The sequence below is a fragment of the Drosophila nasuta genome, chromosome X (genome assembly GCF_023558535.2).
Source record: "Drosophila nasuta strain 15112-1781.00 chromosome X, ASM2355853v1, whole genome shotgun sequence".
NCBI classification, from domain to species: domain Eukaryota; kingdom Metazoa; phylum Arthropoda; class Insecta; order Diptera; family Drosophilidae; genus Drosophila; species Drosophila nasuta.
The window spans coordinates 5,685,256-5,703,997 of record NC_083459.1 but is presented as its reverse complement, the minus strand read 5'-3'; the positions used below and the strand labels follow the sequence as shown (position 1 = coordinate 5,703,997).

General features: G+C 38.7%; 2 protein-coding genes across 3 annotated transcripts; both read right to left on the bottom strand.

The window, feature by feature from the left end:
* Positions 1–1,282: 1,282 nt before the first annotated feature.
* On the bottom strand, positions 1,283–4,956 carry LOC132795792 (HEAT repeat-containing protein 6). Its single transcript, XM_060806690.1, has one exon. It carries the CDS (start codon positions 4,846–4,848, stop codon positions 1,384–1,386), a length of 3,465 nt encoding a protein of 1,154 aa, XP_060662673.1. The 5' UTR covers positions 4,849–4,956; the 3' UTR covers positions 1,283–1,383.
* Positions 4,957–6,291: 1,335 nt separating this feature from the next.
* On the bottom strand, positions 6,292–10,428 carry LOC132796790 (monocyte to macrophage differentiation factor). Of its 2 annotated transcripts, XM_060808084.1 has the most exons (6): positions 10,267–10,428; positions 8,002–8,210; positions 7,755–7,945; positions 7,449–7,668; positions 7,092–7,384; positions 6,292–6,939 (listed from the first exon to the last, which is right to left on the bottom strand). In XM_060808084.1, the coding sequence occupies exons 2-5, from the start codon at positions 8,170–8,172 to the stop codon at positions 7,097–7,099; spliced, it is 870 nt and encodes a 289-aa protein (XP_060664067.1). In that variant the 5' UTR covers positions 8,173–8,210; positions 10,267–10,428; the 3' UTR covers positions 6,292–6,939; positions 7,092–7,096. The 2 variants fall into 2 exon arrangements, with proteins under 2 accessions (XP_060664067.1, XP_060664066.1); XM_060808083.1 differs by lacking the exon at positions 10,267–10,428 and adding an exon at positions 9,425–9,864 and having other exon boundaries at positions 6,292–7,384.
* Positions 10,429–18,742: the final 8,314 nt, after the last annotated feature.

Here is an 18,742-nt window from a genome sequence, read left to right as displayed (position 1 = left end):
GAAAAACAAACAAACAAATAGTTCCAAGATGATCGAGGAGCGGAAAAAGTGATTTCTCTGGACACCAAAAGCTGGACTTCAACCTCTTCTGTGTCTGCTCCTTTTTGGATTTCTATCTTTAATAATAATAATAATATGATTGTACATACTTTGTAACCTTGATAATATGTTTTATAACTAGTTTAATTATATTCAATAACAAAAGTAACGCCTTTGTTGCTTTTTAGTGCAACGAATGCGTTGCTTTATTTTCAATTTCGTCAATGATTGCTGTTTATACACTATTAATATATCTATTATTCTATCTACTTTAATTTATATAAATAATATACATTAATAAATAATATCAACATTTTATATTTGGCCTATTTTCGTCAAAGGACATCTTTATTATAGCCATAACTCGGCAGGATCTGAAGAGATTTCGAAAGGATCTGCATTTTTGTATTCACACGTGTTAAAACTATCGATTGCCATTCAAGGATTTGCAGGATCAAACAAACAAAATTATCGAAAATTTCTACAAGGGGGTACCACATAAAAATAGTCAAAAATTCATGATTTCCACTGTAACTCCGTCATTTCAAGGACGACTCGGATGTCCTTTGGCACAAGGATAACTCTATTCAATACAAACAAATTGACAAACTAAAAAGGACGAAAATCCTTACAGGACCCAAGATAAAAGGACCTTTTTGTATACAGAAAAATGCATATATCTCAGCCATATCCGGTCGGATCCTTGCAAATCCTGTGTCAAACGATGAGTCTTGGGAAGGCCTATCATCATGCCAAAGGACATTTAAATTGTCCTTGTGGTTCTCGAGTTATCCTGGAATTTGAGATTCTGGCTCGTTTCTTTTGGTCCTCGGACTGAAAAATTACAAGTGTTGGCTTCTTAGATAACCCCATATTTTTTAATGCCAATCGATAGAATTCACTTTCACGAATCGAATGCAACGAGTCCTGTCAAAATGCGTAAGGATATGGCCGAGCTAGGACGATTTTTCTGATTCTTAAATGGTACAGCAGGGAGCTGCAAATAATTTTTTGTAGCATACTTTTAGGATGCAGCAAACTAAATACTAGTTATCGCAACATACCATAGATGGCGCTATCAAGTGACTTTCTGTACATCTGCTTGCTGTTGATTTCTGTTCGCCTGGTATTTCACTGGCTGACTGGGAACTTTTTATCATCCGCAGCTGTTTTTTTTTTGTATTGTGAATACAATAAAATTAAAACAAAAGTTTCTGTTAAATTGTAATAGTATTTATTAATATAAATATTTAAAGCACAAAGTGCATTTAGTGAGTTACAAAATTGCATTCGTATGACAAAAGTAAAGGCCATAAACTGGTGAGGATTAAATGCGATCGGGGGCTAACTCTCGAGACGCAGTGCAGCAACGAGGAATGTGAGTGCGTTGCGCTGTTCCCCAGTCAGCGCATTGGCAGCAAAGCGCTGCTGCAGCATGGATCCGCAATTGAAGAGCGCCGTCGCCTGCTCGGGCAGAATGCGATAGGCGACACGTCGCCAGGTGCCACTGATTGCTTCCAACTGGGATTCCATGGCCTGGCGACAGGTGAGCAGATCGTCGGGCCGAGCACGCGCCAACATATGCGCCATGGCCAGGCACAGCTGCTGCTGCAGTCCATCCCGATGATTGTACTCGACGAATGTGTCCAGTGCATTGGATCGCTCGGTGGCCGCCACTAGAGCGGCCCACATGCCGGCATAGTGTTGGCCAAAGTCCGCACGATGCTCGATCTGCAGGAGAACAGCGGTGGCATTGATGCGCACCTTGAAGTTGGCATGCTGCACAATCAGCTGGCCGAGCGTGGTGAAGAGTGTGCCCGCCAAGCTGCCACTCGAGGCGAACAGCGAACGATTGCGCACCAGATTGCCCAGCGCATAGCAGGCATTCCACTTGACCTTGGCGCTGCCGGCAGCGCGCACACAATCCAGCAGCTTGCTCATGGCGCGCAGCATCAGCTCGTGCTCGGCGCTGGGCAGCAGCCGGAGCAGATTGCCGAGCGCACGCACCGCATTGGCACGCACCTTATCGTGATCGCTGCACGCGGCGACGGCGGCCTCGATCAGCCGCATGAGCAGCGACTGCGAGATGTGCTCCTCCTGCTCCAGTTGAGCGTGGTCCTCCTCCTCCTCCTCCTCCTCCTGCTTTTCCTTCTTCTGCTGTGCGGTCTCCTGCTGCTGCTCAATCTCTTGCTCCTCCTCCGCCTCCACTTCCTGCAGTTCTATGTCCAGCTCCACTTCCTCCTCCAGCTGCTGTTGCTGCCTCTGCTGCTTTGCCTTCTCCGCCTGCCGTTGCTTCTCCTCCTGCCGCTTCTTCGCCTCCAAGCTGGGCGCCACAAGCGCATCGCTGATGTTGCCCAGCGCCCAGGCCGCCTTTATGCGCACCGCCAGCTGCGGATCACCAATCAGCCGCAGCGCCAGCTCCGCCGCATGCTCCACAAACACCAGATCCGCCCGCAACGTTGGCTGCAGCACATAGACAGCCAAAGCACGCAGCGCCGCTGCACGCACCAAAGGATCCGCGGCATCGTCGCTGCTGCAGCCGAGCAGAAAGGCGAGCAGCGCGTTGCGTTGTGGCTGCGGCAGACGCTCGAAGCTCCAGACGCCCATGTTGGACAGCGCATCGCAGAGGGCGCACTTCAGGGTGGCGCTGCTCGCGGCCAAGTAGGCCACATAGATGGACTGCAGCAGGCGCTGCCAGAAGAGTAGATGTTGCTGCAGCTGCCGCTGTTCCTCCTCCGTCTGCTGTTGCTCCTGCGCCTGGCGCGCCATCTGAAAGCCGACGGCGTCCAGGCAACGTGCCCCATACAGACGCACATCCAGCGAGGGATCCGCAAGAGCGGCGCTCAGCACGGCGGCGAGACGGCCGAGATGATCGCGCAGCAGAGCAAAATGTGTGGCCATCGCCAGGATGACCTGCAGACACTCGAGACGCAGAGGCGCCGCGCTGCCCGGACAGTCTAGATAGCGGAGCACCAGTCGCAGTAGCCACGAGTTGCGCGGTATGCTCGGCTGTGTCGCTGGATTGGGCAGCTGCTCCTGTTCCTCTTGCTCCTCCTCCGCCTCCTCCTCGGAATCGCAGAGCTGTTCAAATTCAGGCGCAGCTCGAACGTTGTGGCGTTGTCTCTCCACGACTGCTTTGCGTTCACTTAACGGCAAACCGACGGCGCAGGCAATCTCCTGGGTCAACCGTGTGGTGGCCACCAGCATCTCCATGACGAGCAGTGCCGATACCTTCACGCCAGTGTCCATGTGCCGTGCCAGCTTCTTCACATGCGGCACAAACTCGTACACGAAACCCATTTGCAGCTGATCGAAGGGCGTCGCCTGGACCAACACCGCCAAACACTTGAGGCACTGCGTCAACACTGGCGGTGCAAACTCTCGCTGCAGTATGCCCGTCAATTGGCCATAGGCAGCGAGCACGCTGCTCGCCAAGCTCAAGGCGAACGGCGTATAATTGCTGGGCGCTGTCGTATCGTTTGCCTGGCTGAGGAACGGCTTGGAGCCGTAGTAAAGCTGCGCGGCCAGCTGCAGGGCCAAGGCACGACAACGCACATTGCCATCGTTGGCGCCCAGCTGCAGCAGATGATCCGCATCGCCGGCGCTGTTGCTGGGAAACAACGCATGCCAATATCCATAGAGCAGACGTCGTGGCAGCTGTTTGGTCACCGCACCCAGCAGCTGGAGCGCCGCCAAGCGCAGCTTCACCTGGCACTGACGCTGCTGCTTCACGCCCGCCGACTGCGCGCCGGCAGCGTTATCTGAATTGGAATTGGAGTCACCATTGCTGGCCGCTGTTGAGCCCTGCAGCAGCAACTGCTGCAGTCGCTCCTCCTGCGCTCCGCTCGTGGTGGGTTGCACTGGTTCCGTTCGCTGCTTGGCCAGCGAGCGCATCTTGCGCGACTTCACACGCCGTCCGGCAGCAGCGTTGCTCTGACTGCTCGCCGCCTGCAACTCGTCCGCATCCTGGCCATAGGCAGCCAACGATTGCTGCGCCGGCTGCACACGATGTGGCAGCTGCAATGTCGCTGACGTATCCAAGCGACGCATGTAGCTCAGTGCCAGACCCAGCAGCTCCGGTGCCTGCTGCTGCGCATACTCCGCATGCAGTGCGGCAATCTTCTGCAGCACCAGCAGCGAATGGGCCACGAGTAGCGTCTGTTGCTCCTGCAGTCCGGCAGTTGACAATTGGCTCGCCTGCAGCAGCCAGCTGCCTGCGTAGTGTGCATGCAGCAGTGTGCTGGCCAGCTGACTGCACAGCTGCAACTCCGCCGGCTGCAGTTCCGTTAATGCGCCCAGCATGGCATCCTGGCAGAGCAGCAGCAGCAACGCTGCCTCCATGCTGCTGGGCAGCGGTATGGCAGCCAATTGTGGCAGCTGAGCACGCGCTACGCCCACTGGCAGCGCATCCAGCAGTGGCAGTAGACAACGCAACGTCTCCACGTCGTTGGTGTTTTGTTGTGTCAGCCGCTGCAGCAGCCAGTCACGCAGCGATTGCGTCTCATCGCCCAACAGCTGCCGGCGACTGTGGAGTAGCTCATGCAACCACTGCAGCCACAGGTTAAGCAGCTGCAATGACTCACCATCGGCATTAGCACTCTTCTGCCCTTCCCCGGCGACTTCCGTTAACAGCTGCGTCAGCTGCGCTGCTCGTTGAATGCCATATGGCGGCGTGGGCGTCTGGCTGTCGATGTCGCGCAGAAATTGCAGCTGGCGCTCATGATGCACTTGGTCCGCTGGTCGAGCGCTGCGCAGTCGCGTATTTACTGTCTGTAATAGCGCCTCATAGGCTCGCCTCTCCTTGTCCATATGATGAACACACTTTTTTCTTTGATCAAATTTACTTTTCTTAACGCGGTTTCATTCAACACCAGTGCAGTGTCAGCGTGTGACCACTATCAATTATACTCTTAAATGCCAAAGAATATACCCAAATATACCGCAATATTTGCTTCGCTGTTAATAATTTGCTTGTCGATAAATGCAACAGTCAGTGAATAAACAAAATTATCATAGCTAGGCTACTTAAACATAAAATTTAGTTTATTTTAAACAAATATTGATTAGAATGCAAGTAATTACTTTCAATAATCGTCGCTGTTAATTGTTATCGGTGATAACATTTTGCTTACAGCATCACGGCTAAAATCATTTCACAACACTGAACTTAAGCAGTTTCCGCATTCGTTGTGGCGCGATTTTCAAAATCAACACAAGCTGCATGGTATTGAATACATCGTAGGAATATGGAGTTTCTTTATTAAGTTTGCAACAAAACTTTTAGTAAAACTAAGTATTGTATATAGCAAGATAGTTGGTAAAAATGAATATATATTCTTTGTATAGATTCTTTAAGGTATAACATTGTTTAAGTAGCTGCCGTTACCCGACATTAACTGCAGTTCTAGAAGCAAGTTAATAGAGTCAATAATATCATCAGTCCAATAATTAAGTAGTATATTTTCCGCAAATGTTAAGAAAAACAGTTTAAACCGGGTTACGTCAGCTAATAGGATGTCAATTAAATATTCATCAACATAACCATATGAAATATGTTTTATATAGAGAAATAGTTGATCATTTCATATGCCTATATATATATTTTTGTATAATTTCTGCTCAGCACAAATTCATTGTATAATCATTCATCCATATCGTAATCTCGCGAAGCAGCCGTCCAATAAATTCTGTATACAAATGAAAGGGTTTTTTTTTTGTTTTGTTTCGTGTTTGTTTTTTCCATCACGAACCAAAGCAATTTGTTAGATCGTATAACATTCATAATCATCGTCATTATCATCATTAGGTCTGCATAATTAATTCCTGAGCATTTGCACAATTAGTAAAGTAACAACTTGCATCGAACATATTCTTGGCTCGTGATTACTTCTACAATTATACATTAATAAAGTATTCATATTTATATATCTATAACTAGGTGTATATAATGTTCATTTAGGCGGGCTTCTAGTGTTTGGAAAGGCGTCGAATTACACATCATTACATTTTCTTTTTACACGCTTTTACTCGTTTTTTTCATTGTACAATTTATCGAAAGTCTTAGGAAAAAACACATTGCCAAATGTGAGCACGTCATAAGTATTATAAAACTATTACACTATTAAGTAAACTATCGTAATATACAAATATATATATATATACGGTTGGCTTTGGATCAGCATGAATAACTATATCCATATACCAAATCCAAGTATATGAGCTGAGAATTAATGATTTCCTATTTGTTTTCTGTTTTTGGTTTTTGAATCTTTGGCAAGACCGCAGATATTGATCACAAGAAATGTTTATGTCTAATTATTAAAGTCTCCAAATAATCTTTCCTTAAGTTGAGAAAACATTTAATAAAAGTCCAAAGTCTTTTTTGTATACATTTTGAGACTTTTGTTTAGAATTCTACATTGCATTTTATTTTTGTGGAATACAGACTTTTGCTGACTTTTTTTGTAACTCTTTTGAGAAAGACCAGAAGAAATCGTTTAAAATATTTTGGAAAAGTTATTAGACTTTTTCTCGACATCTTAAAAAGAAAGATTACAAAAAAAAGTAAAGACTTTGGACTAATATTATTACAAAAGTTCTATAGCTACCACTACCCTTGGCTTACAAACTAACAAATTGTCTAATAAACTACAACTAGTTGGTAGATAAATCCGTTTTCTGAATAACTCAAACAACATATACAATATATATGGTACATATATAGAAATAAATTCGATAAATGAAATACACTATATTCTACTTGCATTTGTTCTTTACAAAATTTGGCTAATCTTGGAGTAGTAGTGACGTCTCCTCATCATCATCATCGTCATCGTCATCGTCGTGGGTGGTAAGGAAGGAATACAATTCTGACATACGTTGGCTGACTCGAAATATGCTCTAAAATCAATATTTGTGGGTGGAGATGGTGGTGGTGGTTTTAACCGTAGTTAAGTACACAATAACGACAACGTCAAAAGAAAAAAAACAGAAGAACAAACCGGAAATTTGTTCCGAGTTTGAGTTGGGAGAGTCACAACGACGAGCTATACTTAGACTAGTTTGTGTAATTGCTGCTGGCGTCACTGGGATATAGGTTAACGAGAATCGCATAGTAATGACAGCCGGCTGCGAGCACCACGAACAGATGCCAAATGGCATGGGCCATGGGAATGAGGCCGTCTGACTTGAAGAACACGATGCCCAAAATGTAGAAGGCTCCGCCGTATTTCAACTGGATCATGCCATTGAAATCGTGTCCGGTGAACATCACCACAAGCGCCGGTCCCAATCCCATTACTATATAAAAGAATGTCTCCAGGCACTTGTAACGCTCATGATAAAGCTGAAGCAGAATGAGATGGAACAAGTTGAAAGCATGATGATGAATATGAATTGCAATTATTTACCTGCTGATAGGCAATGCCAATGGCAGCCATCAACCAAATGATCCATTCCATGCAAAAGAGTATGGCCGAATGATTCGTATTCTCGAGCGTCAGCCAGGGAAAATACGAGCCGGCAATAAAGACATAGATCATGGCGCGATCGCAGCGATGCAAGACATTCTTCAGGCCCTGATAAGTGTGCCAGCCAAATGCCGGCCAAGTCTTGTATTGCTTGGGCGGTCTACCAAAAAGAAGAAAGAAAGAAATAAAGAAATGCAAATATAATTAATGAAAAAGTCTATAAAATAGACTTGCTGCGTGACTTACTTGTGCTCGGCACAGTAGCAGGAGCAGTGAAAGAATGTGGAGATGGTGAAGAGCATACAGAGCGCAGTGCCATAAACCCAAGAGACCAGATACTGGCCAGCGCTATTGGAGCGTTCAAACAGCTTGATAACCGCAAACACAGCGGGCACTATCCAAATGCCATGCGTAATCACATTCGCCAGCTGTTCGATCTATATATACGAAGTGAATTATGTTTACTTTCTGTCGAAATGTGAGGAACACTCACCTCTGTTGGTTGATAGGCACAGCCCGGCTTGGCTTTTGCATTCTTCCATTGAATGTTGCGCAGCTGATGCTTGAGCTTGATGTTCGACTGTATGATGGAGGTCCACACATGCCGGAACAGATGATCCAGGAATGAGTATCGATTTTGTATGTCCTGCACCAAGGTGTTCATCGTATCAGGCGGCAGCGGCGGCCTCCGCACAAGCGAAACTGTTTAACGGGAATGGACTCGCATTAAATATGCATACTGTGTGATCAATCGATTCCAATCGGCTCGATTCGATTGATTGCTTCAATAAACAAGCCAACGAGAGCAGCTACCTAGTCAACCGTTGATTAAGTAGCTGTCCAAACAGAACCCGAAAACACGAGAACACGACAACCCGAACCCGAACCCGTCCGAACCTGAACCTGAACCCTGAATCCAAAACTCGTTGCCCCATTTACGATGAGCAACAAATTGTTTATTGGGCCTGCTGTTTCTCATTTTTATCACTCTTGATTACTTTGATTGGCCGCCTTATCAGCCAAAAGCGCGGGGCGCGCTGTCAATGCGAATCCGGATTAGTTTAGACATTATGTTAGATTGCGTATACGCCGCGTAGTCCGCTGCCCGTGCTGAACACTGTGTTTAGTCAGTCTACGCTTTTGCTACCTCTCGTCTGTCTCTAATCTAAGCACTTAATTGATTTGTTTACAAGTGGTTATATATATAAGCATTGCTATATATAAATACCATCGAAATCATATGGTCGATCGGTTCTTTTGAGTCGCTACCAAAAGTGCGATTAGAGTATTGTGGGTCTAAAGCTGATTAACTAATCTAAAGCAGATTATAGTTTCGGTAGATGCATATTTTCCCCCGGTTCTCCTCAGTTTTTATTTAATGCAGCATTTAGACTTTGTTTTTGCTTATCATTCTGCACTGCTTTACGTGTAAAATAGTTCAACTAATCGCAAGCAGTACAAGGCGGTAAGCAAGCAGTATTTGCAAAGCAGTGCATCATAAGCAGCCACAACACTGCAGCATCTCAATGCACTTTTGAATCTCAAGTTGAGCTCATCCTGCACATTTGTGAACATAACAGGGTAGTTTTTTTTTAATAAATTTGCAATTCAGTCGTACAATGACTTTCTTTCAGTCGAGTCTACTTTCCACAATCTTCACAGTCTATAGCAATTTTGATATGCATTCTTGAGAAACACACACACATACGTATGAATACGAGCATGCAAGCAATAAGCATGCAATCAGCATTGTTGTTATTGTTGTTGCTGTCTTTGGTTATCAAGCCAACTAGCGCGACTTAATAAAGGCACAAAGTCCAATCGCAGCTAAATGCCTGCAAGCCATGTATCGAGAGTTCAGATTAAATGCACACACATACACATACACACACACACACACACATAGCATCACTCACAAAGGCGCCGCTTGGTCCAAGGTCAGTCGCTTGTCAGTGGCAGTGGCCTCCCATTTAGAATAGTGTTAGACAACAACAGCAGCAGCAACAACAACTCTCGGTACTAGCGTGGGCATCACTGGTTGTTCTGCTTCTTCCTCTTTCCCCTTCCTGCTGTTGACGACGTTGTTTTGCACTGCTGTCTGCTGTCTTTTGTGTATGTGTTGTTGTACACTTGTAACACAACACACACTGTTAATTCAGAGCTGCACTTGTCTGAGCTGCTCAGTTCGACAAGCAGTCTATGAATTATGCATGCTCACACACCCACAAATATTTCTGTGTGTGTCTGTCTCTGTGTCTATGTACACTTGTGTAGTGGCTGTTTGCTTATTGACCGGCTGCGCCTGCCTAACATCTGCCACCGAAATGCCACCCACCCCCAAATTGAAATTCATTTCTTTAACAAGCATGCTAATCTCTATATAAATAGACAGCGCACGTTGTTATTGTTGTTGTTGTTGTTGCTGTTGCTGCAGACAACAAAGGTGGAGCAAAGACGCGGCGAGACGACACAAAATACGTCACCATTGTTTACATGACAACGCTTGATGATAGCTCTTAATTCAATTTGTTTAGCGGCGTCCGCAATATTTGTTATGCCTTCACACACACCCACACATGTATCGAGTTACATCTACACACACCCGCACACAAACACAATCACACGAGAACGCTTCCTTCCGCATTTTACACTTGTACTTGTGAGCACTTGCTGTTGCCTTCATATATATGTAACAATCATCATTTAGGAAGCGCGCGCAATTATAATCGGAATTACAAGTTGAATGCATTGAGCTTACTGTATGTTGGCGATGTTACGGACAGCGCTATTTGTTGAGCCTTCCGAGCTCGGTACGTTATGCTGCGACTGTCGTTCTTGCTGTTTTGCTTGCCGTAAATACATTTATGCTTTTATGCTTTCTCCTCGACGCGACTAAGAGAGGCTATCGATGATGGCGAAGCACTTCGATAACGATTTAATCAGTGCTCAATATCGTCAATTAACATTACAACTCAACATCACAAGTACATTACATTACCGATAGTTCAACTATTGCTATCGCATTGTACAGTTGTAACGACCGAAATTCAATTGATTATGTTACACTGAATTGAAACAATTAACTTTGAAATTTGTTGTAATTTAATATCGTAAGCAGCATTATCCTTGCGCCTAAATTCGCAACACACTTGTGTGAGTCAAATGTTAACAGTTTTCACAATTCCCATACTAATTTCCCAAAAGGGAAATGTTACAAATACACTTTTGTGCTGCTGTTAAGATTAACATTACAATGTTATTATATAACACTATTTATCGATAGCACAGCGATGAGCTTTGCAGTGCCGTTTTATCCCATCCCAAGTTGCGCGCTATATTTAAAGACAAGTTTATACGAAAAATCATTTATTGAGTAAATTTCTTTTCGATTTTATTTTCATTTTTTTCACATGTTCACAAAAATTGTAGTTGGGTTTTTTTTTTTTGGTTTTTTAAACATCTTGTAGCTGCGTTTTTTGTTACTAGCAGATGTTGGGTTAATCAATTTTGAATTTATGCACGAGTTTTTTTTCTTTTCTCTTGTTGCATTTTAATTTTGTGTGTAAGCGTGTTGAATTGTTTGTGTTCTAATTACTTTTTTGTTTTGTGTATTGTATTCATGTTGATTTTGTTAGTTTTTCACATTTTGCGCTAGCGTTTAACATTCAATTACACCGAAAAGGAGAAAATTTAGCATACATTAGTTACCATATAGGACTGACTGACCATTTATTTGTAGTATGCTTTATTTTTATTGTTTGTTTAGGTGCAGGTCTTGCAAATAAATTATTACATTTTTTGGGCTTGTGAATATTTGATTTGTTTTTGTTTTTTTTTCATACTTGTTTTCGTTTTTTGTTTTAAAGTATTTTTTTTTATTTATTAAATTCTTAGTTTGCTTTGAATCTAAACTATGACACAACTGACACCGAGAAAGCTTCCATATGGATTTTAATTTAATTTCTTTGCTTATTTTTTTTTAGTAATTCATTTTTTTTTGGTTTCATTAAATTTTTAATGGCAGAAAGTACAAAACATACACTGAGTTGCTTGATATAGTAGTAGGTATGTGTGTGTGTGTATGTTTGTATAGGAATATACCGTTGTATGTAGTAGTAGTATGTGTGTGTGTTTGTTTGTATGGAGAAGTGTCCATATAAGATCTGATTCTGATTCTGCATTGGGATTTGCATCTGAAACTGGATCTGCGCTTTTGTTTTTCGTTTTTTTGCTTTTTGTTTTTTGTTCACGTTCACAATTAAAACAATTATATATGTATGTATGTATTTAAATATGACATTTTCTCATAAAGTTTTCATTATTATTATTCGTATTTATAATTTCTCATTTCATTCTTTGTATAGGAAACAACAAAAATGGACGCAAAATTATTGTTATTTGTTAGTTAATATATGTAGTATGTATGTATGTATGTAGTATGCATGTAGTAGTATGTTTAAATCTTCATTTTTTTGCATTAGTTTGCATTTGTTTTTTATTTTTATCGTTTATTTAACTATATAGGAATATGCAAAACGTACACTTAATATAATTAGTATTGTTACTAGTATATAAATGCAGCTCTAAAACTGGTTTTATGCCATCTTTTTTTTTGTTATTTACTTCAATTCGATTTTCTTTGGTTTTTCCCATTTAGTTTTCTTCATCTTCATCTTACTGTCTGTCGCCCATTCAAATACATTTAATAACATTTCTATAGAAATATTCAAAGCTGAGGTAGTTAATTCATTTAATTTTTTTTCGTTTTTTCTTTTTTTGGTTTTTAGTGTTTTTAATCATATTTTAGTTAGTTATCGTATGTATCGTATATATGTAGTATGTATGTATGTATGTCTTCTATATAAATGTACTCGTACTTACACGCATTTTTCTTTAAGTGTATTTGATTCTAATGTCATTATTTTCATCTATGTTTTTGGGTTAAATTCAAGTTTTGCTTTGATTTGATTTGAATTCCTTTTTTTGGGCTCGTGGGATAGTTTGGTTCCTATACTATATATAGTACATATAGGAGATACATACAAATCATGCAACATTTTTTATTGGCCTTGGTTTTTATTTGATTTTCTTCTTCATTTTTTTTTCAATACGTTGGCATCATTTGGAGTTTTGATTGCTTGTTCGTTCTTTTAAGTGTCGCAACCGAAGCGAAATGGATTTTGGATTGCATCGAAAAATAAAAACAAACTGAGCTGCTGAACCACAAATCAACCAAAAAAACAAACGGGGGGAAAAAGAAATAATAATAAGAAATCAGAAATCAATACCAATTGAAATAATAAGAACAAATTTGTTGTTTTGTTTTTGTTTTTTTTTTTTTGTTTTTTTAATAAAATTTTACTGTTTTTTTTGTATGTTTATAATATTTATAGATATTTAGCGCTGTAATGTAGATACAATGTACAATGTAGAGGACAATTTTTAGTCGTCCAGTCCACATTAGCATGTAGAATATTATTATTATTTACTTGTATGTAGATTAATTAATGAACTTAACATTTACATGTAGACGACGACGACGCAAAAAAAAACGTTAAACTACAGAATAGGTACTTTAAAAATAATTAAAGTAAATAAAAATATATATTGTAAGTGTTACTCGCATTATTATAATTATCAATATTATTATCATTATCATGGTTTTTTTATGCAACTTCTTTTTGTGTTTTGTTTTTGTTTGTTGTTATCATATTAAATTATAGATTTCTCTCATCGATTCAATATGTATTATATATATATATAAATGATTTCCTACGTTGCTCGCCATTTAAAATGCTTTTTCCTCTGATGTGCTGTGTGTGTGTGTGTGTGTGTGTGTGTGTGCGGGGGGTGTGTTTAATTAAGGGGTAGGTGAAGGGGGGTGAACGGGTCCAATAAACGATTTTAATTATAAACTACTATCACACAGGCAAATCGTTTATTGGAAGTTGTTTTGTTTGTTTTTTCAACGGTTTTTTAAGGGTTGTTTTTTCTTTGGGGTGGGCGGGGGATGGGGTGGAATGGGGAGGGGTGTATGTGGTGTGTGTGTATCGAAATGGCGTTGGCATCAAATGAACTTTGCAATTTAAGGAATCAAACCAAATTTAAATTATTGAAATATTTTTATGCATAAAGTATCGAATCATAATTAACATATCGTATATGGGGGAGGCGATGATAGTGTGTGTGTATTTTGTTTTTGTGTGTGAAGAATGAATGTATTTTTTTGGTTTTTTTTTTGTATTTTATTTTTGTTTTTTTTGATTTCTTCAAATGCAATAAACATAACGGTAACTAAATATATGTTGTAGCTCAGTCTCCAGTTGATTACCGTATGAATTTATTACAATTCGAAAAAAACATATATATATATATAAATGTTTATATACGTAATAATTATTAATTTAAATACAGTATTATATATTGTTTCGAATGAAAAAGAAAAATTAAAAAAAAAAGAAAGAAATGCAAAATATACATACAAAAAAATGTGTAAAGGCAAAACTGATGTTATTTGTTTTGTTTCATTTTCATGGAGTGTTTCAATTCCATTTCGTTTCGTTGCACACGGTCTTACTGTTATTGTGAATCTCTCGTATCGTAAAATAATTTATTCGCATTTGTTTAGCCAATTATTTATACTTTTGTTTTGTTTGTTTTTGGTTTTTTTTTCTTGTAATTTGCTGAAATGTTGGATTTTTGTTGCAATACACATATACTTATATAGGGGGACATGCGAGAGTATGTGTAGATGTATGTGTGTGTGTGTGTGTTTACTATAATCGCATATTTGCATGTATGTATGTTGTATGTTGTATGGGCATTTTTTTGCTTGCTTTTGATTTTTTTTTTAAATTTTTTTTTTTTGTAATTTTCTTTTTAGTACATGTAAACTCTTAGGGCTGACAATATAGATTTCAGTTATCGGGTTTTTCGTATTTTCTTTCATTTTCATTTTGTTTTGTATGCGCTTAAATGCTAAAAATATATATTTGTATGTATATTTAATTCATACCATTTGAATAGTTTTCTCATTGTTGTTGTTGTTTGTTGTAATTGTTATTGTTGTTGTTTTGTTTCTTTTATTGTGTTGTTGTTGTTGTTGCTTAGACAACAGTTTCTTTATTTTTTTTCGTGACATGCATGTTTCATGCCATGTTTCATGTATTTCATGTTTCAATTTCATTTTAGTACAGTTGTGTCGTATCCGAGGAGTTTTGTTTTAACTGTTATTCTGTTCTGTTCTGTTCGGTTCGGTTCGGTTCTGTTCTGCTTTAGGTTAACTGATCTGATCTAATCTGTTCTAATCTGTTGCTCTATAACATTGACCTATATCTCTCTATGTCCGGTTATTTTTATATATTTTTATTTTTATTTTTGTTTTTGTTCTTGTTTTTATTTCATTTCCATTTCATTCCATTTGATGTGCTGCTGCTGCTGTTTCTGCTTCTGCTTCTGCTCTTTGCTGAACTGACTTGATTGTTTGCGTCCAAATTTTCTTCATATTTTGTTAAAAAAAAAAAAGAAAAAGTATTAAAACTGAACCCCCATTTATTTTATTTTTTATTTTCAATTTTCATCTTGACTTTTTACTTGCGTTTTCTTGACTTTCCGGCGCGCTGATTAAGAGTTTTCTTTTGAATACCTTTTGTTCACATATTTTTCCACCTCATATTCAATTTTTGTATTTTTGTTTTTTTGGTATTAAGTGAGGTGACGGCTTTGCTTAATTGTCTGGGCTATTTGTCTGCTGTTGATTTGCTCGGCTTTTTCAACTTGCTCGGCGTGTCGTTAAGCCTACGTTTAAAACTCGCTTTATATCGTTATCGTTATCGTATTATTGTGATCATCGTTAACTATCGCTAACCATCGTATAAAAAGTGTTTCAACTGTTTCCCTCGTTTTTTTCCTTCCCCCAACTTTTACACTCGCCTTAACAATTGAACAATTCAAAACAATTTCATTTGTTTCGCCTTCTCTTTTTTAATTTTTGTATTTTTATGAAAATCCCTAAATTCTTTGTTTTTGTTTTTTTTTTTTTTGTTTTTTTTTCTCACTTTATATAATCGAAGACACACAAAAAAAAACCGAAAACAAAAAGAAAAATAAATATTGATTTGTACTCACGATGTTTGTACCGCTAAAAACGTTATGTAAATATGTAAATATATGTATATAAAAAAATATGCCCTTTTAAAAAGTATACTCCTCCCTCCCATACCTCTCTCTCTATCTACCTCTCTCTCTCTCTCTCTCTTTGCCTTTCTGCAACGTTTCTCCCTTCGTTCGCCTTTCTCTTATAATTTTCGCCTTTATCATATTTGTTTTTCATTTCTTAAAAATTTCTTTGTTTTAAATCGATTATTTTTATCTTTCAAAGAGTATAAATTTTCATTATTTTTATAGGTTTACGTTAAGAAATTATATGAAAAAAATTTATATATATATATGAATAAATTAAATAGTAATTTGTAATAGCAAAGCAATTGTTGTAGTTCTTGTTCTTGTTGTTGTTGTTGTGGTAGTTGTTGTTGTTGTTGTTCTAGTTTTTGCTGTCAAATCAAATGTCAAAGTACTTTGAGGTCTGGTGTGTGTGTGTGTGTGTGTGTTTGGGTGTGTGTGTGTGTGTATGTATATCCAAAGCATTTTTATAAAATTAAAATAAATTTTTTTTTTTAAGTTTTTGTCATTTTTTTTTTGTTGTTTTGTTTTTGTTTTGTTTTAGTAATAGTTTAAATAGTTGTTAAATTTTAAAACGAGTTTATCACACCTTAAACGTTATCAGTACTTGGCACAACTTACAACACAAAAAAGTACTTTTAGAAAAATTAAATTTTAACTTTGCTTCGCTTTCGCTCACGTTCGTTCCTTGCTTCTTCTTGCTGTCCTTCATTCCATGTTTTGTTTGTGTGCAAAATTAAAAACCCGATCGTCCTCTGTCGTTGTCTCTGTCTCTGTGTGTGTTCGTGAATGTGTGTGTGTGTGTGTGTAGTTCAAATAATGGCCAAAAATATACATAGATATGGAGAAGGTTGGGTAAATGATAGAAGAATGCAATTTGAATCAAGTTCAGAATTGATAAGCCATGTTCCTGAGCTATCGATAACTGCCTGTCAATCTGCCTATCGATTGTGGCCGATCGTTGCCACCTGGTTCAGAGTTGTCCCCCCTCACATCCTTCCGTCTGCCTCAACATCAACCTCAAGTTAAAATTTAATTTTCTTCTACCCTTTCTTTTTCTCTTTTATCCACATTTGCTGCTCCGGCTTCTTCGCCTGCTTCTCTCCCTTTCTTCTTTATTTCTGTCGCTCCGCCTGCGTTTCAATAACGATATAAGAATATACAAGAATCTTAAATTAAAAAAAAAAAATTTTCTTTCTCATTTAATTCGTATGCTTTTTTCATTTTGGGCAAATGATGAAGAGATTTTGAGTGCCAGCAGTTCTTCATGAAGAACTCCCAGCAGATTTAATAGAGATTGACCGAGACAGACTGAAGACAACAAATCTGAAATTTTTGGAGAACATTTTTGAAGGATCGAGATTTTCTTTTTTCCTATTCACCAAAGCAAATAATCTTACGTACTTTGAGCAATTAAACAAAGAAAAAAAAAAAAACTAAGGAATAGTCAATCCCTCAATGTGCTGACAAAAGATGAATGAAAATTGTCGTTGTTCAATCTTCTTCTTTTGCCACACGGACATTCGGACATGCTTGCTGATAATAATGATAATACACCTTCGACTCTATGTAGTAGTAGACCAACGAAGAACAATCACAAAGACAATCTTTGAAACATATCTTCCATATTATTATATCATAATTACTCAATCACACGCATCGCCAGAGATCGTAACTCTCACTTTCGCTGTCTCTCTCTCTATCTCTCTCTGTCTCTGGGATTAGTATAATCTTATACTTATATATAATCAACATAAAATAGCCTCTAAATACTAAAAAATAATTTCTTTGCTGCTCTCTCGTTCTACCTCGCTATCACTATCTCTATCTATCTCTCGCTGTCGTTTTCAACGCGCACGCTCTTCACTCACTGTGGTCTCTTTTTCTCGTTCTCATTCTCTTTCTCTATCTCTTTCTTTTTTTTCCTTTTTGTCTTCATCGTTTCGTTTATGATTATTATTTATGTATAATATATATTCCTTAATAGTTTGTTTTGGTAAACCCCCCTTAAACAGAGCAATTTAGTTAGTTAACTCAACCACGCTGCTCCTCGCTCTCTTTCTCTCTCACTCTATTCTTGCCTTCTACTTTTTACTTTCTCTTGCTTCAGCATTTGGAATTTTATGCAAAATAAAAACAATGCAAGTTCAAAAACATTGCCAATGTTTTTGCTAGATTACATTTTTGGAATTTTTTATAAAAATTCGTTTTACTCTTTTTTTTTGTTTTGTTTTGTTTGTGTCGATTTTTGTTTGGATTTTTTTTTTTCATTTCGTATATATATATAAATAAAATGCTTAGGCATCGTCACCAAGAAGCATGCATCCATATCATCGTATCATCGTATCATCATCATCGTATAGTATAGGTCATTTAATAGGTCTGTCTATATAGTATATATATATGTATATATATATATAAGGTATATGCTCTTTGTATTGACAACTTTGGACATTTGTTTTCCTCTCCCTCTTTTGTTTTGTATTAAATGATTAAAAATTATATACATATATAATATATATATACACATATGTATATATAGAATATGTATGCATTTATGTTTGAGGAACAAAAAAAGAAAACATCGTTTATCATATGTATAACAATAACAACAAGTTACGCTTTTTGGAATTTCCAACACATATACACATACACATATATCATATATATAAATATTGTATATATATACACACATATACATATATATGCCCCTATATACTATACACCTCTCCTGGCTTACATACACATAATATATATAGGAAATACCAAAACTTTAACAATTTCTCTCTTCAGCTTGCGATGTGAGTTCTTCTTCTTCTTCTGGCTGTTCTGGTTCTTCTTCTTGTTGTTGTCTGTTTCTGGGTCGAGTCTGTTGTTGTTGTTGTTGTTTGTTGTTGATGGAACTGTTTACCCTTTATATATATATTATATATATATTCTGTTATACCTGCGCGTCCGATCTTCACTTTGTGTGCTATGCTTTTCTCGCTTGATTTATTGATATGCCTTTTTTAGTTGTAGTTGTTGTTCCTAGTTCATTTTTGTTGTAGTTG

Coding starts and splice junctions, on each gene's coding strand:
- LOC132796790 (XM_060808084.1), bottom strand. CDS start 8,172: ATGAACACCTTGGTGCAGGACATACAAAATCGATACTCATTCCTGGAT. Junction 7,669..7,754: donor TGCTACTGTGCCGAGCACAA/GTAAGTCACGCA, acceptor TCTTTTTGGTAG/ACCGCCCAAGCAATACAAGA. Junction 7,385..7,448: donor TTGGCATTGCCTATCAGCAG/GTAAATAATTGC, acceptor ATTCTGCTTCAG/CTTTATCATGAGCGTTACAA.
- LOC132795792 (XM_060806690.1), bottom strand. CDS start 4,848: ATGGACAAGGAGAGGCGAGCCTATGAGGCGCTATTACAGACAGTAAAT.